The sequence below is a fragment of the Podarcis raffonei genome, chromosome 13 (assembly GCF_027172205.1).
Source record: "Podarcis raffonei isolate rPodRaf1 chromosome 13, rPodRaf1.pri, whole genome shotgun sequence".
Lineage (NCBI taxonomy): Eukaryota > Metazoa > Chordata > Lepidosauria > Squamata > Lacertidae > Podarcis > Podarcis raffonei.
Genome location: NC_070614.1, coordinates 28,844,245 through 28,871,034, shown reverse-complemented (window position 1 = coordinate 28,871,034; position 26,790 = coordinate 28,844,245). Strand labels below are relative to the sequence as shown.

At 44.4% G+C, this 26,790-nt stretch overlaps 1 protein-coding gene across 3 annotated transcripts in view; it reads right to left on the bottom strand.

The window, feature by feature from the left end:
* Positions 1-500: 500 nt before the first annotated feature.
* Positions 501-26,790, bottom strand: part of TRIM28 (tripartite motif containing 28) — a 31,392-nt gene continuing 5,102 nt past the window's right edge. Inside the window, exons 2-18 of one of the 3 annotated variants that reach the window (XM_053360897.1) lie at positions 15,942-16,054; positions 15,642-15,774; positions 14,754-14,889; positions 13,873-13,989; positions 13,557-13,671; positions 12,971-13,117; positions 11,289-11,403; positions 9,989-10,119; positions 9,530-9,667; positions 9,237-9,267; positions 8,826-8,868; positions 7,608-7,836; positions 6,209-6,516; positions 5,311-5,431; positions 4,102-4,176; positions 3,076-3,210; positions 501-1,785 (exon numbers count right to left, since the gene is read on the bottom strand). In XM_053360897.1, the coding sequence (XP_053216872.1) occupies positions 1,558-1,785; positions 3,076-3,210; positions 4,102-4,176; positions 5,311-5,431; positions 6,209-6,516; positions 7,608-7,836; positions 8,826-8,868; positions 9,237-9,267; positions 9,530-9,667; positions 9,989-10,119; positions 11,289-11,403; positions 12,971-13,117; positions 13,557-13,671; positions 13,873-13,989; positions 14,754-14,889; positions 15,642-15,774; positions 15,942-16,054 (2,315 nt within the window). In that variant the 3' untranslated portion in view covers positions 501-1,557. The remainder of the gene's footprint in view (positions 1,786-3,075; positions 3,211-4,101; positions 4,177-5,310; positions 5,432-6,208; positions 6,517-7,607; positions 7,837-8,825; positions 8,869-9,236; positions 9,268-9,529; positions 9,668-9,988; positions 10,120-11,288; positions 11,404-12,970; positions 13,118-13,556; positions 13,672-13,872; positions 13,990-14,753; positions 14,890-15,641; positions 15,775-15,941; positions 16,055-26,790) is intronic. The other 2 variants (XM_053360898.1, XM_053360899.1) reach the window with 2 other exon arrangements.

The window sequence follows — 26,790 nt, the reverse complement described above, 5'->3', positions numbered from 1 at the left end:
TCCATTTTTTTCATCAGGAATAAACTGGCTTATTTTTTTGCTACAGTTACTTTTAGTGCATGCAAGTGAATTGCCTATTTTGTTCGTTTTGTGTACTCCCCACTTTTAGAAAACTTATCTTGCGACAGCAGGAAGGGAGCAATTTTTGAGCCAGGCAATACAGCTTTCAAGCTGCATTATGCCCAGTGGAGGCCAACTCATTAGGGCTAGTGAGGCACTGCCTCACCAAATTCAAGCTGCCGCCGCCACCACCACCACCAGTCCAGGGGATTGAACCACCTTTCAGATCCCAACTCAGCCTAAGTGTTACCCCTGTAGAACTGAAAAGGAAGGATGGGGACAAGAGTAAAGTAGGCATTAAACAACACCAGAGTATGCCTTTGTGAATTCTGCCAACTGGGCAGAGATTATCAAATTCACTGTATTATAACCCCTCTGTGATGCAGAAAATCGAAAATCAAACTCTTTCCCACCACCACCAAATTGACAAGACACACCAGTTGCAAACATCTTTTATTTTTCTCGAACATGGAAAGAAGCAAAGTCTAAAATATACATAAGCAAAAAAAAAAAAGCACATTTTCATGAGAATGGCTCTTGGGATAGTGAGGATAAACTACTGGGACAGAAAGCTTTTGAAGATACGTACAGCCAAAAAGTACGGCTACACGGAGGGGACAACTGGATTTAAAAACCTACAACTACCTTGACTTATGAAAACAGACATCTCTCCTCTTCAACAAACTCAACAGAAAAAGCAAGGAGTCCTATTTGGACACAGGAATAAAAAAATATATAATCAAACCACCACCACCTCAGAAAACAGCTGTCATGAAGGCCCAACAACAGTTGCATCTATTAGATGTCCAGGTTGATTTTCACTAGGACCGCATATAAATTGAGAAAAAACACTATGTTCAAAAATTCATAAGACTTAAAAAACAGACAAGAAAGAGGAGAGTCTGTGCCCTCAACTCTCACTGCAGTTGGGGGCCTACTGGACACCCCACAAGAGCAGTCAAGTATCTTATAAGGGGCAGAGATTTTCTGTTAGGAGATCCAACTTGTTTCTGGGCCACAACAACCTCCCTCCTTGGTGTGCGGAGGTGAGGACTGGGGGGTGAGAGTGGGAGAATTTTAAAAAATAATAAAAAGGGAACTACAACTTTGTTCCCACTTGGAGCAAGAAAGGAATACAAGAGGAGAGCAAGTTATAGGGTTCTGGATTGCCCCGAATCAATCTCCATTCCAATACAAAAACAAAACAAAACACAAAGTGTATCTGTCAGAACAAGGGCATAAAATTTTCCAAGCGAAAAAAAAAAGAACAGGTCAGACGATTTATAACCATTATCTAAGCAGTCGAGGTCTACAATAACTCTCAAAAAAAAAGGCAGAGAGGTGCAGAAGGGAACAAAGAAGGGCTGCCCAAAAAAGACTAGAAGAGTGGAGGGCAGAGACAAAATGAAGGCAGCTTCAAGAGGGTGCCCCCCCCCACATTTCCCCTCCTCCATGGAATGCTGGTCCGTCTGATAGGAGCAGCTTCTTCACTTCTTTTTAGGTGGCCATTCCCTCATCCTCACCACTCCCATCAGGCTTAGAGGAGGTGGCCTCACCAAGGTCAGTGGCTGGGGAGCCACGGACAGGGAGAAGGCCACTTTCCTGCGGCTCATCCACACTGATGGGGTCGCGGAGTGCCGAGAACTTCCGGTCGCCAAAAGCAGCGCTCAGCTTGGCCTCAAAGAAGCGCTGCAGCCCAATGATGGACTGGACATCCTCCTTGTCCTGATGAGACCAAAAAAACACCAGTGTGAGAAAAGCAAGCGAGCACTCAAAAGTGAGACATCTGGGATATTTATTGCCCACTTGACACACTAACTGGGGAATGCAGCAGGCAAGAGTGCTCATTATCCTCCAAGTACAAGCCACATGAGGGAATCCACCCAGGATTACATACAGCCGTGCTGTTGCCTGAACTATTCGGTGTTAGGCTGCTGACAGATTTAGATGCCCAATGTTGTCAGCCAACAGGCTCTATTCAACTTGTGAACACAACCAGGCACGGCCCTGTGTGTGTGCAGAAGAAATAGTGTTCAACTTACGGTAAGGACAGAAAAGAGCTAGCCCATTTAGAACTTATCCTATTCTAATGACTGCACTTAGTTTTAACTGATGTTAATAACGTATTATTAAATTGGTGTCACCTGTAACCCGATACCTCATAGTGAAGAGCAGGTAAGAAACCTAATAAATATTCTATTTATGTTAAATAAGGGGCACTAATGAACCTGTAAAACAGGTTTTTTATATTAACCAAAACATTTGCAGGAAGTGTTAACACTAAGTAGAGAACTACAAAGGTTCCCTTGTCTTTGTTATACTCAGTAAATATCAATGATTCCCAAACATTCAACACCCTACCCCAACCACCTGAAAATTGCTGATGGTCTTGGCAGACCCCTTAATTGTGTTTTTTTCCCCTCCCTGTTATTACAATTGGAATTCTATGGAGCTGTTACAGCAATAGAACAAATAATAAAAGCAATAAAAATATAACTGAGTAGCGGTACAAATATTCGGATATGGTGGATGTACCAACTCCCATCTTCAACCACAAATCCAGATAAACCACAGGCCATCTGTATTTGGCTTGGGGAACCCTAAGTTTGGAGACCCAGGGATATATTTCCAAAGGAAATATATAAACTGTTAAAAGGGAAAGGGGGGAGGGGGAGAAGAGTCAAGTATTTACAAAGTTTATATATTTCACAATATTTATATACTGCTTGACTGTTAAAAAAACTTTACAGCAGTTTACCAAAATAGTAAAACAATGAAACTGCCATTAAAAAGTTATTTAGAAACATTCAAACAGTAATTAATATCACTGGCAAGCAAAAAAAACAACCACCCCAGATTCAAACACGGCACATCTAGACATTCTACATATCTAGGGGTAGTCCTGTAGCAGGTTGGTTGGCTGGAAATGTTGCAGCTGTTTCCACCCCCCGGCCCCCCTTCTAGCCCCCTTAAAGCTGTCGTCCTTCTGCCCTTTTGAGCAAGAGGAAGCCTTACCTCTGTCAGCTTATTAAACTGCCTGAACATCTTCCAGACATCATCTGCAAACTCATCAGGAGAGCCATAGGGTGGCGAGAGCTTCCGCTGCAGCTTGGCTCTGATCAAGGTCAAATCAATGGTGTTCTGCCCCTCCTGCAGTACAGAAGGAGACATGAATAAAAACCAAGCTGTCTTGACGAGGTGTTTCCAGCGCCTCTCAAGCTATCACAGGTACATGGTTTTAGAAGTCCACAAGACATCCCGCAAGCTTGCGATGCAAATAGTGGCATTTTGGGAAGAGTGCTCCTGCTGTTGTGTGAATGGCTACCTAAGAGCAGGTGGGAATTCCTCTGTCCCATCCTCTTTCAAAGGGATCCTCCAAACACTCCCAAGATAATGCAATACTGTGTTTTCCCTGCCTGAATTAGGAAGCAATACAGCCACAGCATTTGTAGGCCTTTAAACCATGCAAGTAACCCCTTTTGGGTTTGGTTTTTTTAACTGGTTCTCTCTTCCAGCCTGTGAAGAGGATGGAAATAGGCAAACTGAAAAGTTGGCAGAACTCCACCAATGTGTCCTTGGAGCTAAGCAGGGGTGAAACGGGGGGGGGGGAGTTACCAGGGTGATTTGCAGGTGTGCCTATTAGAGCAAATGGGAGGAGCAAGTCCATTAAGAGCAGGGGTTGCCAACATGGTGGCCTCCAGTTGTTCTGAACTATAACCCCCATCTTCCCTTATCATTAGCCATGCTGGCTGGGGGTGATGGGAATTGCAGTCCACAGCTTCCAGGGGACCTCCTCCTGTATTACAAAATACCCTTCTCCATGGAAGGAAAGAGGTGGGTGTGGGGAGGATCAGAGCTGAAAAAGAACAGGAAACCAATTGCATTTAAATCCATAAAACCAGTCCAATACTTTGGAAGTGGGGGGACAAAAGGAGAAGGGATAATACTTGCCATAAACGTGTTAACATTTTACAACTAAATGAAGCACCATTGAGGTGATTAGATATTGAACATTCCCCTTACATCACATATGAGACTCACTATGGTATTGGAGAGTCGGTGGAGAGGCCGGCATGGCTCATAACACAGTAACTCAAGGAGAACCTGCTCACATCTCTGTGGGAGACAAAACGGAGAAGGTGGTTAGTGGCAAAAGCAGTTAAGGTGACTAAGCTGCAAATCAGAAGCCTGCAAGATACACGGATGTGTAGGTTTATTGTCAAGTCCTCTCCATTATCATTGCAGTGCTTTGTGACATCCAGGAATCAGCTGGCTAAATCAGGTTCATATTGGAAGACTAGTACTGCTTTGCCTGCCCTTTCTCCTAGGGTTTTTAAGCTTACACAGCTGGTGGAATCATACCTCCATGCAGCTCACTGTAGTCCTAGCCCTGGCAGGGTCCAGGACTAGCTGACCTCAACCTGATGTTTCAGATCGTATTTCTACAATCACCCCTGAACATTGAGTCATGCAGGCTGACAGGAGCTGCTGCCAAAAGGTGCCATACTGGGGAAGGATGGTCCATATGGCCCCCTTGGGGCTCCCGGGTAAAAAACGTGTAAATGGGGGGGGGCACACCATGAGCTTAGGGGGCCACAGAGGAAAATGAGAAGTGAAGGGGGATTTTTTTTAAAAAAATCCTGATTGGCTGGCTATCCGCTTGGCCAAACACAACTGGGTAAGAGGGCGGGTCCCTTTGACCAGTAGAGCCTGCGATCCAGAACCCCCAGGTCAGTCAAGTGCAGTGGTGGGATGGCAGTGGGTAGGACTGGGAGCGAGCCACAGCTGCTTGTTGCTGCTGCCAGTTCTGGACCCGGTGGCAGCCTGGGCCTGACACTGCAGGGTGCAATCCACCCCAGCGCCTAGCCGAGCAGGGCCGCCTGGTGCTGCTGACTTGCATCTAGTAAATAACTGTCTACTCAAAAGAAAGCTGCACTGAGTTCAGTGGGCCTTACTCCCAGGTAAGGAGGGGTTTAACTCAGGGTTAGCCAAGGCAACACCCTCCAGATGATGTTGAACTCCAGTCTGAGCCAGCAAAACCAATGGTCAGGGACGATGGGACTTGAACATCCTACCCCATTCCTGGGATTGGATGCTGTTATAATTTATATGTGCTCCAGACCTTGTCTGCTTTAAAGGTCAGGTCAACCCCGAACGAAGCATTCAGCTCTCCAAAGCCCCATGTCAGCTCTGCCCATACCATCAGCCAGAGCAAGCTGTTTCTCTTCTCAAGACAGGGCAGACTAGTACCTGCTGGTCAGCAGCTGACAGTATCTTCACCTCCCCATCTATGGAGACTGGAGTCAAGTCGGTCCCATCCTCTTCAATGGATCTCACTGGCTGCTCACACAACAGACACTTCCATTCCTGGCTGCAGGGGCAAAGTGAGAGAGAGGTATTGTTCCAAGGTTGGCCACCACTACAGTACAGCTAGGGAGAAATCCTGACAACTTGCATTTGGAATTTTTATTTTCTGATTTCGTTTCCATTCTTGCTACTTTTAAGATGGCTTAGAAGGTTCCATTCCCCATCCCATTATTATTATTATTTAATCCTGAAAGGGTGCTAGGTATTTATTTCCATTTGGCTGGTCACTGCAGACCCATTACGTTTGAAATGGAGAAGTTAAGAGACCAGAGATGCCTACAGGCTTCACCCTTTAGTTTCTACAAGCATCTCTGTGCAGAGATTTAAGGTTCCATTCCATCATCTAGATCATCCTCATGCACTCCCCACCACACGTTTGCAAAGACTAGCTGTGGATGGCTTAGGAAGAAGTCTACTTTCAAACACCTCCTAGAATTGTGGTGGGGAACCTGTGGCCCTCCAGCAAAGGAATGTTCCCAGATACACTAAGTCTGCATTAACTGCAGATCATGTAACACAGAGAAAGGAAAATTCATCTTGATGATTTCCAAAGGGGGAAGCATCTATTTCCATGTCTTCTGAGCACTCAAGTGTTTTGCTGAAGGACTTCCCTTCTGCAGCGCTACAAGAATAGAAATATTGGGCACAGTTATCTTCATAAGGCTTGCTGCTTGTGCCACTACCACCATTCCTGACTTACAAGCCCTGTCTTCTCCTCCAGAGCCAGCGGGAGGAACACCAAGATGCAAGAGATGACATTCAGGAATAGGGAAGCCCATACCTGGGGATTTCCAGGAGAGCAGGCAGGTGACAATCCAGGTGGTAGCACTTCTTGCAGCCATCACACATGACCACAGCACCAGCTTTCATGCAGACTCTGCAGGAAGCAGCTTCGTCCCCGTTGGCAGTGCCATCATGGCTGTGAACAGACTGCATTTCCATAGCAGAGCTGGTGCTGCCACTGGGGGAGATGAGCCGGGGCGCTAAGGAGCCTTCTGGAAGCAAAGCATCCTGGGGCAGCACCACTGGCTTAGTGTCTTTAGCGTCAAGAGAAGCTGGGTGGTCAATAGCTGCCTCCATCTGCTCCTCCTGGAGGAAGGAGGACAAAGAGGGAGTCAGGATAGAAGCACAACGAGAAAATGCACAGGGAAAGCAGTGCAAAGAATAAAGAGCGCCCCTCATTATTAGGGAACAGGGTGAAATAAATCTGCTCCTACAAACCAGCTGGGATGAATTTAGTGAATTATAGTGATGCAGATTATGCAATAGTCTCATGTTTTAGAAATATTTCTGAACAGCTAAAAATGTATAACTGGCACAATGGAAAAAATGAAACTGATTATGTATTTTTTTTAAAACTGATTTTATTAGATGCAGGAAACATCCCAGAGATCATGTCCACATGGTCAATATTGGGCTAGACCAGGCATAGGCAAACTCGGCCCTCCAGATCTTCTGGGACTACAACTCCCATCATCCCTAGCTAACAGGACCAGTGGTCAGGGATGATGGGAATTGTAGTCTCAAAACATCTGGAGGGCAGAGTATGCCTATGCCCGGGCTAGACCAACACCGCACAGGAATTCATTAAAACTGGGGGGAGCACACAAGTATTCTTCAACTCAAAAAGCATACTGGTTTTTCCTTGAACAGCTCCTAGAACAATGGACGGGTATCCACCTTGCAGCTGCCAGGGACAGCCCAGTTCAACCTGTCCCCCTATTATCCAGCCTCCCCACTGCCTAGTTGGGTCAGAAGACTGCACTATTTTCTGGACGCTGATGATACTCTAAGAGCTCCCTATGTCGTTCAGCTTTAACGCAGACTGAAGATGCCCAAGTAGATTTCCTTGTCATATTGGCTGGAGGGAGAGGATGAATACAGATCGGTCAATCTGCAGCAGGCATCACTGCTTCACTGGTCAAATTCATCCAGGCACACTTCAACCCCTTGGGCACTGCAGCAGCATGATCTGGCCCACACTTTCAGCACTGGTGGGCGGCACACTTACTTTGCTTGACTGTGTACAAAACTTGGAACTCCTTATGGACTGAACAGGAGGCGATGGTGGTGGTTTTTAAAGTGGGTGATATTCACAGGTGAGCAGGATCGCTACATGCAGCTAGCAATACTCACCACCCCACCCAGATCTATGCTAACTCCAAAGGGGCAACGCTGACCTTCACTGCTGCTGGCAGCCCTGCTAAATGGGCGGCGGCAGCTGCCGCAGCTGCAGCTTGCTGAACCCCACGTTCGATCACAATGAGATTGAAGTCTTCAGTGGAAGAACCAGGAAACACCTTGAAGACAGGTGGCTGGTTGTCCGATGTCAGGTCCACATCCAGCCGCTCCAGACTGACACGGGGCACCTTGCGCACGGTGCCACCCTCTCCATCTTGGCCGCGGGACCTGAAGCATAGTAGGAAACTCATGTTAGGAACTGCAGGCCTGGCCTTCATGTATACACAGTAAAGTCTAGGAAATTTAAGGTCCTAGGCCCTCTTGCCTTAGATTTAAAGTTGAAAATCATGTATGTTAAACCTCAGAAATTACAAAGGTCTAGCTGAAGTCTGCAATACCTGGTAGGAAAAGAAAGTCTCCCACTGATACCACCCTTTCAACACACCTATTCAATGACACTCCTGCAAGAGTACAACCCCATTCAGCTGTTGTAGTGTTATCTAGGATGGAACTGGTTTTATATGCTTAATGAGTAGACAGCAGCCTTCTATATAGTCCAGCTCAAGGCAAAATGCACTTCCTAATGATCAGACCTGAGCTCCCAGAACATGGCAACTCTCAAGCTTTCCATCTGCTTGGAAATTTGATTGGAATGTGTCACATGGATGGGCAAAATAAAATTCTCGTTTGCACCAAGAATTCCAGTCCAGCAACACAACCAGTTTTAATACCTATTACCTCTTGCAGACAAGGATGCTTGCTGGTTCAGTTTTAGTTCAACAACAAAAGGTTATTCAGGTCTTATTATGAAGAACTCCTAAGGTTATACTTTCATGCAGAAATAATTCTTGTTCCAGGCATTTTGCGATTGGGGGTGGGGGGGTGGAAAGAGTTACCCAGCAACTGCATGCTGCTGCCCTTCAATAACTATCTCATACATTTACTGTCAAGAGGTAGTAAATAGAATATCTCTATATTTTAGGTAAGTTACCACTCCATTTTTTCAAAGTAGCCTACAAATCTACAAATCCATGGCCAAGATCTTTTTCCTTTGGAGCAGGCAGATTCTTAGCACTCAACAATGCACCAGATTCTGAAATGGCACACGTGTATGAGAATAGAGAAGATGGGAGTGTGGTTTGGAAGTCAACTACTGCAGAATGGGGCCCAAGCGCCCCAGGAAGACATGGCAGCACATAAAAAAAGAATGCACTTACCTCTTCATTCCAGAAACATTGGCTTCACCAGAGTATGATCCTTCTGTTGTAGTAAGGGAAAACAAGGGTCAAAAGACAGTCATCCCAAATTGGATCCCATCAGCCCTCCTTGGCCCAAATGCAGAACAAATCTGTCACAATCCATGGGACTGCCCGATGCCTAATTTAACCCCTCACCCCCACCCTGATGTTCCTTCTAAATCTTAGAAGTGAAAGGACCCCTTTACACAGAGATGAGAAACCTGTGGCTCTCCAGAAGCTGTTAAAACCACAACCTCCATTATCCCAGACAACGGAACAAAGCTCATGGAGGTTGCAAAATCTGGACGGCCACAGGCTCCTCAGCCTGCCCTTAAAGCTTTTACCTGCCCTCCCACTGAACACCCCTTCAGCTCCCTTCACGCTGCTTACCTACGCCAAAGCCGTCACCCATGTCCATTGGCTGCAAAAGAACAGAGCAAAAAGTCAAGGGAGAGACCCAACACAAGCCTTAAGCTGCTTCCTCACCACTTTCCATCAAGATACATTACTTGTTACAGGTCCTGTGCAAGACAGTGGCCCTCGACTGCAGGCTTACAACTGAAAGGCACACCTTGGGGGAAATCAGCACCCACAAAGACACATTCCATCTCCTGTAAGCAGTGCCAGGAAAGGCGCCCTCCTCCATTCTAGAGACCCTTTCTTCCTCATCCTTCCCTGCTCACCTGTCCAGCAGAAGAGGCACTAGCATCATTGATATAGCAGTCGGGGATTGCCTGCCGCTGGCTGTTGGAAGGCAGCACAGGCTGAAGCAGAGCTCCCTTATTCAATATGCTTGTCTGCAGAGACATCTGCTGGACACCCTACATGGAAAGGTGGACCAGGAAGCCTGTTACTGCACGTTAAGCCAATGGATATGGAGCATTTCATGGACCATCGACCACTATGGGGGCCCCGGCAGGCTAGCCCAAGGCATGCAGCAACGTACTATCTACTTGTAGAAGGCACACGACTGATGACGCATGGTGTGTTGTTACTGTGACAGCTTCATGCATAAAATGCACCTCCCCGCCACTGAGACAGGCACTCCCAGGATGCAGGTGGACCAACCAGCCAAGGGTTGCTGGATCTACAGAGACAGGCAATCACGGGGAGACAGAACTGGTACAAAGGAGAGCCGGTACCTGAGAAGGAGGAACAGAGCCCTGCCTGACTGCCACTCCTCCAGATGCAGCAGAGGTAGCATTGGCCCGCTGTTGGGGAGTCTGGGCATTAGGGGTCGCCAGCAAGCCACTCCGCTCCGAGACTATCTGACCTAGGGGAGGGACGGTGGGGTAGAAAAGGTAGGTTATATCTCTCAAGGGCTGGCATTTGTTACACTTGTCTCAATGCAAGAATGTAAAAATTGTCACAATGAGGTAGGGCCGGAACAGTGATGCAGGCAAGCAAAGCATCTAGGCACAGAGGCCGGACAGCTGGCACAGAACAGCTCAAGAGAGCCACATCCAGATGTTGTTATCCCTGGGCAGGTTGGTAGGCAGCACTGTACATTAGGCCACATAAACCTTACCACCTATTGAATGCCAAAGAGGTACTTAAGAATTTTCTGTTCTCTTGTCTCTCTGACAGAGACACATTTCATTAGTAGATTTTTATCTTGAAAACACAGATATCTGCAAGATGTTTGGGACAGCACTGTGCTTTGTATGGTTTTCCCACCTTCCTTTGTGGCCTTCTTGCACATCACCCAGCATTACCATTGTACCATCAGTGAGAAGGCAGTCTATGGAGTAGCTAAAGAGAAGGACAGACAACAGAAGCAAGTTCTTCTAAGTCCAGGAAGTCCCAGTTCAGAGAAGCCATGCACAAAAAGGGTGCTGACTGACTACACCCAAGAGTTTGGGGTCTCAGAAATCTGGTTCCCTGGAAGCGGGGGGGGGGGGGGAGAGAGAATTAACCGGTGCGTTACTTTCTTTTCCAGTCAAGTCACCCCCTTGAAATGGGAAAGAAGTTTAGTATTTATTTTAGTTACTTGATTGTATACTGCTTACCATAAATAAAATCCAAGACTCTGTTTGAAATGTAAAATAGAGATCTAAAATTATTTCAAACAGAAGTTGTTATCCTAGATTTCACTGAATGCATAGGACAGCAGGATCCCATGCTAATGCCTCCATCCCTTCTCTTAAAAGCATGAATTACTTGAATGGGAAGCACTGTTCTTTTAAAATGGTAACAAATAAATCCAGTTTTTCATGTTCTTAATTGCTTTTACAGAAGTTTTGGAATGTTATACTGCAGGGTAATAAACATGGCTCACTCCAGATGTTCTGAGCTACAACTGCTGGGTGCAACACTTGGGGGGGGTCACCACGTTGCCCTGCTCTGCTGTATTTTATTGATTTCATGGGTGGAGTGTATGTCCAAAAACGTGAACTACAATCTTACTAATAAATGAAATAATTCCAGTAGTCAGTTTCTCACCAAATGTCTCTGCGCTCTTGGTCCAAGCATTTAAGTCCCACTGGAATTTCATGTCTCCATGGGGCTCCACAGGATCGACAATCATTTTGAGAGCCCTGTGCAGCTGGAAGTAAATCTGAAGCAGAAGGGTGTGGGGAGTGTGTGAGAGAAAGAGAAGCAAGCTTAATTGTACCAAAGGGAAACCATTAAAAGCTCATTCACTACCATCAATATAGTACAGTCTAGCTGGTCAGTCAATACCCTTCTGCACTGCCTTTGGGTACCCAGAATGGATACCCATATGGTGTGGCAAGAAGGGCAGAGATTTTAATGCAAACCGCAGGTTTGTTAAAGAATGCAGTTAATGGGTCAATTCCATTAGTGAGGAAAGAGCTCCTTGTGATAAGACTTCATTATCAGTGCTACTGAGCCGCTTAGGTACCTAACTTTATGTATAAAAGGGCTCAAATTACAGCATGGGTTGTGTTGTGCACAGCTCACAGACTTAACATATAGAATAAGGAGAACATATGTTTAAAGAAGATTGGAAAACATTTATTGACTATTTGGGAAATAACTGTACAGCTGAAAACGCTGGCAGCATTAAGATAAATTCAACAGGGTAAAGAAGTTTTGATGGATGCAGTAATGGAATGCTGAATGGTATGGTTTTTAAAAAAAATATGCAGGGATTTATATGTGAAATGAACCATGGAAAGAGAAGAAGGTAAGTCATTGATATCTTAAGGATGCAGTAAGAGTATTTTAAATTGTAAAACAGAAAACTTAATCCCAGCTGATTGAGTGGGATAGCCACCTTCATATAACCAACCAATTTAATTAATGCATTAAAGGCGTTAAGATCATAAGAGTGGGCTGTCCTGCCTGGCTTAGCTAAGTCACTTCCCCTCACCTTGGAAGGAAGGGTTTTGTGCCTTTGTTCTACCATTCCACCATGTGAGCCCTACCAGGAAGGTCTGCGCTGGTTGCTCCAGGCCCAAACCATGTGGATTTCTTACAAAGCCACCTTTGTGTTTCTGTACAAATAATTTAGAAACACTTACCACTATAGAACCTAAGCTTCACTGCCTGTTTAACTGCTGGATGGAAAAGCACATGACTCTGACCTTTGAAGAGTTTGTAATTACAGTCGTACCTTGGTTTTTGAATTTAATCCGTTCCAGGCGCGGCTTCCAATTGGCTGCAGGAGCGGATGTTCAGCTTTTGAAAACCTTTCAAAAGCCGGAACAATCACTTCTGGTTTTCGATCGTTCGGGAGCCGAAATATTTGAATTCAAAGGCGTTCTGCTTCCAAGGTTCCACTGTATACCGTTTTTAACTACAAAATGTATCATCTTTTACTATGCTAAGGGAAGTGGGGAACTTTGGAAGTAACTTAGAAGGGGCTATTTTAAAGCTCTAACAGGCTGTATTCCATGCTTTGCTTTGCTGCATCTTTTAAGATTTTAAATCTCTGCTGGGGTTCTCTCACCAAAGAGTACTTGTCCCAAACCTGGATCTAGGCACCCAGATAATTGTTTTTTTAATACATTTTTTCCTTTAACCAAAATGCAAATACCAATAGGTGGGTTAACCTCAAACATTAAGCAAATATCAAACATTTGAAAAGTGCCAAGTAGCAGCTTGAAAGCTCTCAACAAGTCCTGCATGGGCATGTGGGAAAGGAGCACCAGAGCTCTCACCAGCTTCTTCGAAAGCAGCAAAGCAGTGTTGTTGTCGCTCTCCAGGGCCCAATTTGCAAAGCGTAGGATATGCTCCTGGTGGCGTTGGAGCTTTGTCATGGCCCAATGTTGTCTCTCCAGTTTCTCCTGCTGCCCTTCGGTGACTTTCTGTAAAGGGGAAGGAAAAAAGGGAACACTTGATTCATTATCATCATAGCCACTACTAGCTTTATCTAGTCTTACTGTACTCAATACTGGCAGTGACATAGTCAAAGTTAAGCTTTGGCCGCCACATGTGAGGAAACTATGGCTAAGGCCTTTATTGTGAATATTTGCAGTGATGGTGACCTGTGCAATAAGGCCACCCCCTCAAGAGCAGTTCTTCCCAGAGTCAGATTTTGTTCTGCTTTTTTAGAAGCATGGTTGGTCCGCCTTTATTAGATGAAGAATGATTGCAAGCTAGTAAGTGAAGATTACTTTGATTGGTGGCATTCAAGTTTTCTTTATGCAATTTTCTTCCCCACCCCAAACTCTCCCGTCTTTTCCCCAAACCACCACGCCATGCCATGCCCATTCGCAACCAGAAGCGGTCATTTCAGTCTCTCACCTGCGCATCATTAACCAGCACCTTGCCCCGCTTATTGAGCTCCTTCATGATTTGCAGGATGGCCATCTTCACATCCACCTGCACTCGCTTCTGCACATCTGCCACCTGCCGGATCCTGTGGATTGAAAGCAGGTGGTAGCATAAGGCTGTGGTCCCCAGAGAGACAATAAGTTCTGTACAATTCTGCTACCAGTGCTTTTTCTCCCATAATCCTTTGAAAAGCCTGTGACCCAAAACCACATGACGACCCTGAAAGCTTAATGGATGCTAACTGTGGTCATCCAAGAATTGGGTCTTCTGCAAACTAGGCACTTACGAGGTCCGCACTTCCTTGGTGGACTTCTGGAGGTTGGCATGCTTATCTCCCAGGCGCTTCACCAACGAGGCCAGCATCTTGCGTTGGTTCTTGACTGCATCGTCCAAGAACTGGTACCTGCGGAGAAGGGTACAGCCTTCATTTGGTGACAGTACTGGGATTCTAAAAGCTATTATAGAAGGTGTGCTCACATTTTCTCTTGCAATTTTTATTTTTATTTACTTAAAAAGATTTATAGAAAAGAAAAACATTCAGCTGTTTATTACTGCTTTAGAATTGTTGTTTGTTTTTTACAGTAATCCTTCTGTGCTCCCTACGGGAGGAAAGGCAGGGTATAGTAGTGGTGAAACAACATACTGAGATTCTTGCATAGCACAGGGTTGGACTGGATGACCCTCTACAATTATACGTTTCTATATTCTGATTAACCATCAAAACCTATTGCATCTTAAAATCTCAGGCTGGAAGGGGGTCAACACCTATATGGCACTGGCTTTCCCCACTTATTGTCAAGACCAATTTAGCAGAAGCAGGTGGAGGAAAGGGGTGAAGAAATGAGCCTAACTCAAGATAGGAACAGCCAATTTTTCTTGATGGAACTTCCACATGTGGGCATGGAATGGCATTCTTACAGCCAAGACAGCCTTCCCTAACCTTGTGCCCCTCAGATGTTTGTGGGCTACCAACTCCCCATCAGCCACAGGCAGTGCACCAAATAGACATGGCTTATTTGAGTGGCAGTCCAAAACACCTGCAGGACACTGGGTTGGAGAAGGGTGGCATCGGCTGATGAACTCCACAGTTTGTCTCAGGCAGCAGCAGCAGAAGGCATCATTCTAGATTGACAGGTATGTTTCTACATAGCCAGCAGGAATGCTTACTGGTGATCCTTGTGCACATTCAGCTGGCAGTCCCGGCAGGTGAGGGTGTCGCAAGTGTCGCAGAACAGCACCAGTGGCTCATGCTTGTGGACGGAGCAGTACACTGTCTTCTCTCTCTCCTGGGATTTGGAAGAGCCTAGCAAGAAGCAGAGGACAGCCTGTTTACCCTTGCAAGGCACACACCTCAACAGATTCAGCATTATGTGGGTGGGAGAGAGAAAACCATGGCATTTGCGCCGACCATGCCAGGGCCAGCAGCACTAGTTTCAGACAAGTAATGTTTCTCTCGACTCCCTTGGAAGTTGTCGGGGACCGTGCTGAGGAGGGCCGCACGGAGGAGGAATGGTGGGAGCCTCCCCCTGCTCCTGATCAGGATCCTGAATCTTCCCAGGAGCAGTAAGACAGTATAGATTTGGAACAGTGATTGGCAGAGGGACATAGTTCAAAAGGGAGAAGCTGGGAAATACTGGATGGGGAACAGCTAGAAGAAAAACTGGGAGAGAGAGGGTTAACAGATATACTGTCTCTGGAAAGCATTCCTCCGCTCAGGCCAAGAACAATAAGAGCTCAGAAGGTGGCAGAACAGAAAGCACAGAGGGTGTGAGCTCAGGTTACAAGATGCAGTAGTGACATGGGTGACTAGGGAGTCATGGGGTGGAACTCTTAATTGGGAGCACCCCATTCATAGGAAATGGGTTCTTTGTTCTCTCACTGTGATCATTAAAAGTTTCTAACTGGTAAGAAGACTCCTTTTCCTTTTTCCTGCTTATCTGCTGCCAAGGAAGGGAGGAAGCAGATTCCCTGAAGCCTGACAGGCGTTTCCACCAAACACCCATGACAGTGAACCTTTGCAGCCCACAAGACCTTCTCCCTATGCCGCCAACTTACCTGTGGACCGGACAGTGTGTTCCTTAGTGTACTTCACTCTCTGGTGAGCCTCCACGCAGGTCTCGCACAGGGGCTCTTGGCACTCCACACAGTAGCTGGTGGCCGGGGCATTGTCTTCACAGCTGGTGCAGCACTGATAGGAAAAGGAACATAGTTAATTAGCCATTAAGAACAACAGAGTCTTTTTCCTCCAACCACCCCAATCGGAGAGGCAGAAACAGCCAAGGAACATCCAAAGACTGAGCAAAGAAACACTGGAATACGGTGCTTGTTGTGGGGAGTGGGGGGTGACCCCATTACCTGGTTAGCTTCTCTGGCATCCCCAAAAGACTCTGTTGCACCATCCCGCAGGAAGTAGTTCTCCACTATATCTTTTAGGTAACACTGGTGCTTGCACACTGGGCAGTCAACCACTGCAAAGAGAAGCACAACGGAAACATCAGGCACAACCCACAGGAACACACTTATCTGTATTTTCTGGAAACAATTTAAGATATTTTTTTGTTTCGTTTCAACAGCCTTTTCCAGCTGGATGAAAAAGTCTCTGCCTTGGAGATTCTACGTTTTGTATTGCTTATAAGCCTATCTGCGGGGGGGAGGCAGTTTATCATGATTTTTACATTTTTTAAACAAAAGGATATATGCTTGTAAACTGCCTTGTAGAAATAAAAATGGAAGTCCCACAGAAGCACCTAGCAGAACCAGTCTCCTCTACGTTGTCTAGCCTGTTAGCCATATTTGTGCAGCCATTTCAGGATGAGGTGGGTTTGCAGATAAGAGAGAAGCAATGATAAGACGCACGTAAATGCTTCTGAACTGTTCTCCCATTACTCATCTGCCTTGCCAGGTCAGCAGCAATCACTGCAACATGAAAAGTGGGGGAGGGGTACTCGCTTGCGCTCGCTCACTCACTCACTCACTCACACACACACACACACACACACCCCAAATTCCCTGCTGCCTTGATTTCCCTCTATATCAGAAAGATATAACCAAATACACCTGTTTTACAAATGGTTACAGAGGATGAAATGGAAGAGCCACACCAGCAGCTCACATGTAAAGATTAGGTCAACTGCTTCCATTCTGGCTGGTCATATTAACGACTCAGAAACCTTAAAAACTGGTGCCCTCTATCCTACTTTCCTTTTCATCTCATGCTTTTAGACTAATATTGTAGGCAGGGACATTTGTGTACAGCACTGACCACATTATACAAATTATAAGCAACCAGTTATTAGTACAATAAGCAAGTCAAGTCCTTCATTCATTTCCCCTGTGCGTGTATTTCACACATACTATGTGTGCAAGGATCTGTCTAGCCCAAGATTCCAAAGCTGCCCATTTCACAATCCACGTTTCCCCCACAACCTATAACCAACTACAGTGGTACCTCGGGTTACAAACACCTCGGGTTACAAACTCTGCTAACCTGGAAGTAGTACCTCGGGTTACAAACTTTGCCCCAGGATGAGAACGGAAATCGCACACCGGCGGCAGCAGGATGCCCCATTAGCAAAAGTGTGCCTCAGGTTAAGAACAGTTTCGGATTAAGAACAGACCTCCAGAACGAATTAAGTTCGTAACCCAAGGTACCACTGTACACCAGTTTGCACTTATTTTTTAAAAATGTGAAACATATTTGTGTAGATTTTTGTTATTTCCAGAGCAGTTCACACCACAATTCCAACATTAAAGCAAAAATTTTAGAATCAATAAATACTTGTATATTTACCACATCTTATTTCACCATCGAAGTATTCACAATGTTGTTATCTTTACAAAACCAAGTAACAGCCAGAATGACAACAATTGGCAGCTAAGCCACACTATTTCATACCGAGATACACTATTATTATTATTCCCCGCGTTTTTCCTCCCTGACAAGACTGAAAGCCGCTTACAGATAAAAAGAACCACTAAAAACATAGGAAAACAGTAATTTAAAAAACAATAAAATATTGATAGAATTTAAAATACAAACACTCTATAAAATCTGCTTAAAGCATACAAATAATTACAATAAAAACAGCACAGCACCAGCCCTTTGATTAAAAGCTGTCAATTCCTGAAATCCTGTTGGAACAAGAAAGTCTAGCAACTAATATGCAAGCTAGTATATTAAAGAAAAATATTTTGGCTAGTTCTGACCATACACCTCAGTACTCTCCAAGCACAATTACAGACAAGATCGTCAATAAGCACGGCCTTTGTTTTATACTAGCAGATATTACTTGAACACAATTCTCTTTTAAGGGAAAGCTACTGTACAAACCTTTGTTCTGCAAAGCTTAGCATTAACATGAGATGCAACTATGGGCGATAGCCACCAGTTTAAATGAAACCTCGAAAAAGATTCTAGAAACATACAATAGGCCAACTTCCCAGAGTTATCTGGCCGATGCAAACAGTGGGCAACTCATGTTGTTTGGAGGGGGCAGAGGCGCCAAGCAAAAGTATGGCAATAATGAAGGGGAGCACTCCCTCAAGGAGCCCTATATACTTTTGAGGATAAATATATAGCTTTCTCCTGCAAGTCATCAGCTGTAATTTCTCAGGGCATCTTTGAAGCATCCGATTCCAAGAATGAATTCAGTTCTGCAGAGAAATGATGCCTGCAGACTATTGTTTGCCACTCAACCCACGTTCTCTTGCCACCCCGCTGAAGGCTGCCCTCCTCGGTTCAGGAGACAGGCCCGAGAACAGAAGTCGCCACGGTCTTAGAAAGTAGCCAGGTGCCAAGTACATTCTCCAATTGGCACGGGTCATGGGTTAGCCAGCATTTTTTGTTAGAAGGGGGGAGAACCTCAGTTAGCTATGTGTTTTATTGATTTAGGGGGGCAGCTCCCCACCCCACCCCCCTTGGCCACACCCATGGCACAGGTCCAATTGTGAACATGTGGCGATCTCTCAATGCCAGGTTGGCGACTGACATCTCCATCTGGCTGGCCTCTCCAGCTTTCTTAAGCAGGTATGCAGAAGAGCTTATTCACTGCATTTCTATCCCACCTTTTTTTTCATTGAGTATATGGTTCACCCACCCACCCTTCTCAGTTAATCCCTACAACAACTCTGAGGTAAGTTAAGAGATTGTGACCTGTCCAGGGTTACCCAGTGAGCTATATGACTCAGTGGAGATTTGAACCCTGATCTCCCAGGTCTGAGTCCGACACTCTTAACCACTACACTGAGATGGCTTCCTGGAGTAATTCTGCTATGGGGCAGCTACATACATTAAGATGGTAAATAAATATGGGGAAAGCAATATACAACTTGGAGAAGGATCCAAAATATTTTCTTTGAAGCTTGAATTCATTTCATCCTAGATTGTTTCATTTGATGTTTTAATGTGTTATAAACAGCTTTGAGGTTTTATTTCCTTTAAAATATAAAGTGGTATTGAAATGAAATGAATAATATGTAATAAAAGGTAAAGGGACCCCTGACCATTAAGTCCAGTCACGGACGGCTCTGGGGTTGCGGCGCTCATCTTGCTTTACTGGCAGAGGGAGCTGGCATTTGTCTGCAGACAGCTTCCGGGTCATGTAGCCAGCATGACTAAGCTGCTTCTGGCGAACCAGAATAAGTGCACAGAAACACTGTTTACCTTCCCGCCAGAGCGGTACCTATTTATCTACTTGTACTTTGACGTGCTTTCAAACTGCTAGATTGGCAGGAGCTGGGAACGAGCAACGGGAGCTCACCCCGTCGCAGGGATTTGAACCGCCGACTTTCTGATCAGCAAGCCCTAGGCTCTGTGGCTTAGACCACAGTGCCACCCACATCCCATTAATACATAATAGATTTCACCAAAAAAAAAAGTGTGCCTAGGCATTCTGTGGTGGCAACTGTACCCAAGCTTAAAAGTGTCATTTTGTGATTAGCTTACATACCTGAGTTTCTAACACTTGAGTGCCGCCCACCAAGAGGAAACAAAAGGAAGCCTCATTTATCAATTTTATTGCTGCAAACCAAAAGATCAGCAGCAGGCGCATTTGTGCAATCACCATATGAACAGGGGAGGAAGCATTCATGAGGCTACAGAGCTGAGGTGAGGAAACATGGAGGGGAAAGGGGGAGAAAAACTAAAGGCAAAGCTTCTGAGATGGAGAAGAGCACCAATCCCTAGTGGAGATGGACCAAAAGCAGCCCTAAATGTGCTTTGTTGGAAATGATCCTAGCCACCATGGCAACACAAAATCTCACAGCACAATCCTGCCTATGCCTACTCAAAAGTAGGCCTCTCTGCACTGGTCTGTTTTGTGATCCACACCGAGATGCTCCCAGGACTACAGCCTAAAGTGGAAAAGTTCAGGTTCCTTCGCTACCATCACAAGGCCTACCAACTACCACTGTTAAACATCTGTTTTAATTTAGTGCTCCAACCCATCCTGAATCTTCAGGATTGAATACATAATTTATAGCATTTTATAACCCACTCTTCAGCCAGAGTGGGTTTCCAGAGTGATTGAACACTCACTTCCAGGTTTGCAACATTCGGGAGCCAAAACGTTTGAGAACTAAGTTGTTCAAAAACCAAGGTACAGCTGTATTGGAAAGGGAAGAGGACAAGCAAGGCCAGGCTACAAATTCTTAAATGTTTACAAGGTTCTTATAACAACCAGCTTTGATGGAAACATGCTGTTCAAAGCTTTAAAAACAGGCTTTAGATCTAACCTTTCTAAAAGTAGCTGTAACATAGCCTTGAGACTGAACTTACAGGATTGTATCTAAAACCCACTCAGCCCAGACCTAAGCTTGCTATTTCTATTCATTTCAATAAGCTTCCTCAGAGTATGACTTATACTGCATACAGTGGGCCATCTGGGGCCTAGCTGCAATCTGCTGGCTGGTCACTTCCCATCAGGGCAGCCAGGGTCACAAAGGCCCAGAAGATGCCATTGCCCACCAGGGTAGACTGTCCTCCTGGTCTTCCTAAAAGGGTAGCCTGGTTCAAAAGCCTCAAGGGGACAAATGATGGTACAGTGGTGTCCCGCAAGACGAATGCCCCGCAAGACGAAAAACCCGCTAGACGAAAGGGTTTTCCGTTTTTCAATGCGCTTCGCAAGACGAATTTCCCTATGGGCTTGCTTCGCAAGACGAAAACGTCTTGCGAGTCTTGCGATTTTTTTCGCTCCCCCCCCCTTTTTCTAAGCCGCTAAGCCGCTAATAGCCTTTTAGCCGCTAAGCCGCTAAGCCTTTAATAGCCGCTAAGCCGCTAATAGCGCTAATCCGCTAAGAGGGTTGCTTCGCAAGACGAAAAAAACCGCTAGACGAAGAGACTCGCGGAACGGATTATTTTCGTCTTGCGAGGCACCACTGTACATGGCAGCTGATGGATATAGTAAGCAGAGATGGATCTTTCCATTTCAATTATTTTTTTAAAAATGCAAGTCTGTACTCTCAATGAATTTTGTTTCACCGTTATTTCTAAAGGCTAGACTACAAGACCAAAAAACAGCGCTTTGAAACAATGGCCCTGGGCCAAGCATGACATCATTCTTCCACTGAGATAACAAGAAGGCTGTATTTACATTGAGCTTCAATTCTGCTTTCTGAATATGTGGAACACAGGAAGTATTCCTGAGCTGAGCAAATCTTACACTTTTATTTTATATTCTTAGAAGTCGGCAATAGGAAAGTTAGTTCAGGCTCTTAAGCAGTAAGGACTAATTTAATGAAATGTAGACAAAGCAGCCCTCTATTTTAGTGTGAGGGCAAGCCCCCAAAAAAGAGAGAAAAGAGCAGAAAATGCACAAAGGGACAACAGTAGGACTATAATTCTGTGTGGTGCTACCATGTGTTCAAATAGCACGTAAGTCAAATAGCTAGTGCAGGACAAAAAAAATATTTTGTTCAAATGGTATGTTCAACACCACAACCACCCCACAAAAAATAAGCTATTTAAGAAGGCGTGTGCTAAAATACAATTTTAGCCCACCACTGGTAGATTACCCCCTTTTCCCTGTCTTGTACACAAAACCCTGCCAAATATGAAGGTTGGTACTTCTGTTTTGCTATGGCTGGTTATAACCATCCATATACCACAAATTGTAAAAGAACCAAATAAATTCTCTAAAGCACAAGTTGTTCACACATTTATAAAGACACAGGGTTTTGTCAAATTGCCCTCTCTAACTGAGTAGAAGGGGTTTGGTTTGGTTGTTATTTTTGCTAGAAGGAAACACCTCTTCTAGGCTGCTTTTCAACTTAACTGGTTCTGTGTTTTGCTAGTGAAGACCATTTCCAAGTCTTTTGTGCACATCATTTACTCCAGCTAAATGGGAGCCCTGGCTAAAGATATCCTCATCTTCAGCTAAATCCCCCATCTTGTCTTCATTTGCTTTACAAAGCAAGGTGTCAGCAATCCTTAATGGAAAGCCCTTATCTCCTTTCTCTCCACTTCTCAGGAAACTCATGGGGTTGAGGTGGGAGTCATCAATCTTCACACACTTAAAGGAACACAAACTTGCCCTTAAGGAAACTCCCCCACATGAAAACCTTGGCATTTCCTTTAGAAACAGAGAAAGCTCAGGGAACAAAGGCACATACACAAGAGTCTTGTTTCATTTTTGAAGAGAGTTCTACATGACTTGTTACCCAACAAGATGTTGCAGAACTACATCTCTGGACCAGCACCACTAAACATTCTCCTGATGCTAAATGGAGCCAATGGACAACTGCAACTCACAGTAAACCTCAGCAAATAGTCAGGGATGGAGTTGTAGCCATATAACATTTGGAAGGCTCCAAGTTGCGCACTCCTTTCCTAAAAGCATTTTCCTTGGGGGATAGCTGTGCCATACTGTTGCAGCAAAATGAAAGAACCACCTTTTGGTAGCTTAAAGATTAATGAACTAATAGTGGCACAAGCATTCATGGATTACAGTCCATTTCACCATGTGTCCGAAACATCCTGCTTTATACATACAATTTGAAAGAGTGTTTTGTGAATTTCTGCATTTAATGCCCCTCTAAACTCACCAGTTACAATTCCACTCCAAACCATATGTATATACCAGAAACTATGGATAACGCTCCATGTGTCTGATGAAGTCAACTGAAATCCATGAAAACTTAATGTCATAATAAACTATTCTTAAGGCATTAAGGTGCCACAAGAACTTTGTTGATCTTAAAGCACTTAAGATATTAAAATATTTTACAAATATTTCCATTTCTCCAGTATGAAGCGTAAATAGAAAGTTAATGTTGACTTGGTGATCTTGTGCGGTCCTGAACACTTAGGGTACTTTTACTACAAACCCCAAAAGCATGTTCTACTGCGCCTGAAATATGCAGAATGAGGCAGAAGAGAAACTATCACTTCAGGTTGTAGGCGAGGGATACTGCTTTTGAATGTTGCCTCGTGCAAAAACAAAACACCAAAAGCCTGCAAATATAAAAATTAGTTCTCTAATTTCTAGCCTAGCCATGCCCCCCCCCATGCACTTGTTTCCTGTTTTCATGGAACTATCACACTAGGGAACATTCAGAAATGTTTACAAACTGCAGCTGACCAGTACTTTACAAAATGTCACAAAACTACAGAATGCTAGAGTTGTCTGGAACTCTTCATTTGGCAAGATATTACACAAAGCAGGAGCTGGGAAGAAACAAGTGATATATACCCTTGTGCAAATTAATTGAAACAAACAATGAATTTAGTAGGATTTACATCCGGGGAATTCCCTGGCCAATCAAGCACCTGTATTTGCTACTCTGTTGTGAATTTCTTCACCACTTTCAATGTGTGACAGGGGGCTCGGTCCAATGTGGCAATCATGAAGCTTCTCTCCCTGTGACCTTCGAACATGCGGACTTCGCCAACCCTGTACAAAGAAATGGCTTTCGCCGGTGAAGAGGACTTTTCTCCACTGGTCTTTCATCCATTCATTGTTCTTTTTTGCCTGTTTATACCGTTTTTCTTTCATTTTTTTGGTAAAAAGCTGTTTATTGACTGGTCTTCCGGCTTTTTCTTTGACCGCAATAAGGCGCCTGCGAACTGTAGAGGAACTGATTTGAATTCCTTTCTCCTTCAAATCCGTATTCAATGCATCACTCGTCTTGCGGGGATCCTTTTTGCTTTGTCGAAGCAAGTAAGCATCATCTCTAGGAGTTGTTTTCTTCTTACGACCACACTTTCCTTTACGTTTAGGAGAAACCGATCCGGTTTCCTGCTTCAACTTGATGACACGGCTGACAGTTGCTAAACTCACACCAACTACTGAAGCAATCTCTCAATATGTCTTAGCTGTGTGTTCGTGCAGAGTTATGATCTTTGTACGTTTCCGAGGTGTCACGTCCATCTCGAACAGCGGTCAAATCACATCTGGTCAGGTTTCTAAAAACTGTAGCTGCTGACGTAATGATTGCATCATACACTACAGTGGTCGGACAGAGTTCTACAGCCTGATGCAATACAGTAGTTGCTGAGGTAATGACTGCATCATTAAAACATAAAAAATGATCAAACTGACTTTTCGTGTTTGTTTTGAGTACAGGATTACGAGTAGGATAGAAAACATACTTTGTTTCAATTAATTCGCACAAGGCTGTAAGGTACAAAAATTAAATGGCCTATTGTAGCCATGAGGTCAGCTTGTAAACTAATTTCCAAGATGAAGATTGCAGGATAAGCAAATCCCTCCCAGGTGTTCACCGTATCAGGTTATCCACCAAGGATTCTGGGATGAAGAGGCAATGGCTGCTCCCCATTTCTGAGAGATGAAAGCCAAGTTTGTAACCTATCTGTCCTAGACCTTTTAAAGTACCTTTTAAATGCTTCACTTAAATTACATTTTTATCCCATCTTACTCCAAGAAGCTCATGCTATTGTACGTGTGTGCCAACCCCTCATTTTATCCTCACAACCACCCTGAGAGGCAGGTTAGTAGGAGAGAATATCCATCTCAAGGTCCCTCAATCATCTTCATGGGTAGGTAGAGAGATTTGAGCCCAAGTCTTCCCACTCCAGTGCTGTAACCATCCTACTACATTGGCAGCAATGCAGAAATAACCTTTCTGTAATTATTAGCTGTTCTCTAAGGGTGGGGAAACACACATTTCTGTGAAGACAAAACCATTTAGAACTAAAATCACAGTATGATACTTGGGGGGGGGATTAGGAATCCGTTTGCCTGGGGTCACCAAAGGAAAGCCAGATGCAGGCTTTAAATGAAGCTAGACCTTTATTGCGATGAGCGCACATGATGAGTCTCCACGACTGCTCATTGTATGAGAAGACAGCATTCTTATTAATTAACTTTTAATTAATATCTCATTCATTAACTTAACTCCTCTGCAACAGATTCCATTCTTCTGAGATTAGCAGTCATTCGACCCTGCTGATTACTTGCATTCCTCCAGCTCACCTTTCTTGACCTTGGGTCCCCAGGTGTTCTTAACTATAACTCCTCATCATCCTTGACCACTGGTCCTGCTGGCTAGGAATGGTGGGAGCTGTAGTCCAACAACATCTAGGGACTAGTTCAGAAAATCTGCTAGTTCATCAGAATTCTGATTACTATATAGTTACTGTCTACAAGCATACTTCTCCTGAAAGTATTTAGCTAACATTCATGCACATACACTAAGCTACAAAATGGATTCAAGGCAAGGAAAATTTGGTTTTCTCCTTCAACTAAGCCTGGAGCCTATAACAATAAATTGTGGAGGCAAAAGAGAGACCGGGAGAGTGGAAGGTACCTCCTAGTCCAGACTTTTCTTAAAAAGCTCTTACCTCCTAGAGCTACGATGGGAAACTTATGCCCCTCCAAATTTTGTAGGATCTCAATTCCCTTCAGCCCCAAACAGTAGGACCAATGAGAGATGAATCAAACAACATATGAAGGGTTACAGGTTCCCCATTCCTGGCCTGGAGGATGAAGAGGCAAGCACCCAGCATGCATCTGGGCCAAAGGATGGCAAAAACGGGATTCTGTGACAATATTTTACAGACCACTCTAACCTTGGCTTTCTTATACAGACTTGTTTGTTGCAGCTTTAGCTTCAAACTGGGGACAGGGGGCGCACAAGTTGAGTCCCCCCAGTTTGAAAAGCCTATTTTGAACTAGACACCTCTGAATTCAGGTCAATTCAAAATGTAGCTGTTTCTCCAATAGCTGCCTGGCCTTCCCAGCCAATTTCCCCACAAATCTGTTCCAGAGGAATGAGAAACCTACAGGAAGAGTGTTAACCAGAAGGGTAAAAATCTTGCTAGTGTGGGAATGATGCTCCCAACTACACTCAGAAGCATCGTTTCCCAATGGGGAGCATTGGATTTGGAAGTTCTCTGGCTCCATTTCCCCAAATAACCAATTTTTCAATAGCTCCCAAAGCAAGCTGAAAGGGTTTCAGTCACAGCTGATTCAAATACAAGCGAAAAAGCATTTAGGTAATGAAGCACACAGCTGTTAACATGAGCATGGTATTTAGGAGCAAACAGTAAAGTTATGCTCCCATACAAGACATCTGAACTATTTGAATCCTGGATAGATACAAAATTAAGAATTCTCCATCTTTAAAAGGACTACCAATTCTATAGTAAACAGAGCAGTACTAATATACTCTCCTTCCTTAATCAGAAAACAGTGCCACATACAAATTTTAACAAAACACAACATAAACAGGCCAATATTTAGAGAAAGCACTGTTATTTACTCTCATAAACAAAGCTGAAAATTGCTGTTTGTCTTCTTTTGACTAAGCAGCAGGAAACTGATACCATTCTAGCTTTTGGAGTAGCTGTTTTAGTCTCTTGTAGCAAAAAGAAAACTAAGGACTTGTAGTACTTGAAAGACTATCAAATTTATTATGCCAAAAGCTTTCAGGGACTAGATGTATGCAATGCTATCCCAGTTTGCCAGGTTTGTAAACATGTGGAGAGAGAAAACATTAGCATAGAGATCACAAATGTATAAAGACCAAAGGTAAACCAGTTAAAATGCTAACTTTTGCTAAGGTTTCCCCACCATTTTTCACCAATTGCAATTGAATAGCTGATTTCTTTTGGCGGGAGGAGGGTGTAACTACGTGGGAGAGAAGAAAAGAGGTCTAGCTCCCAGACTGCTGCAGAATCTTATCAGAGGGAGTAACTGGTGGTTTCTGCTTTCACAATTCAATGCCAACTTGGCAAACATTCTAATCA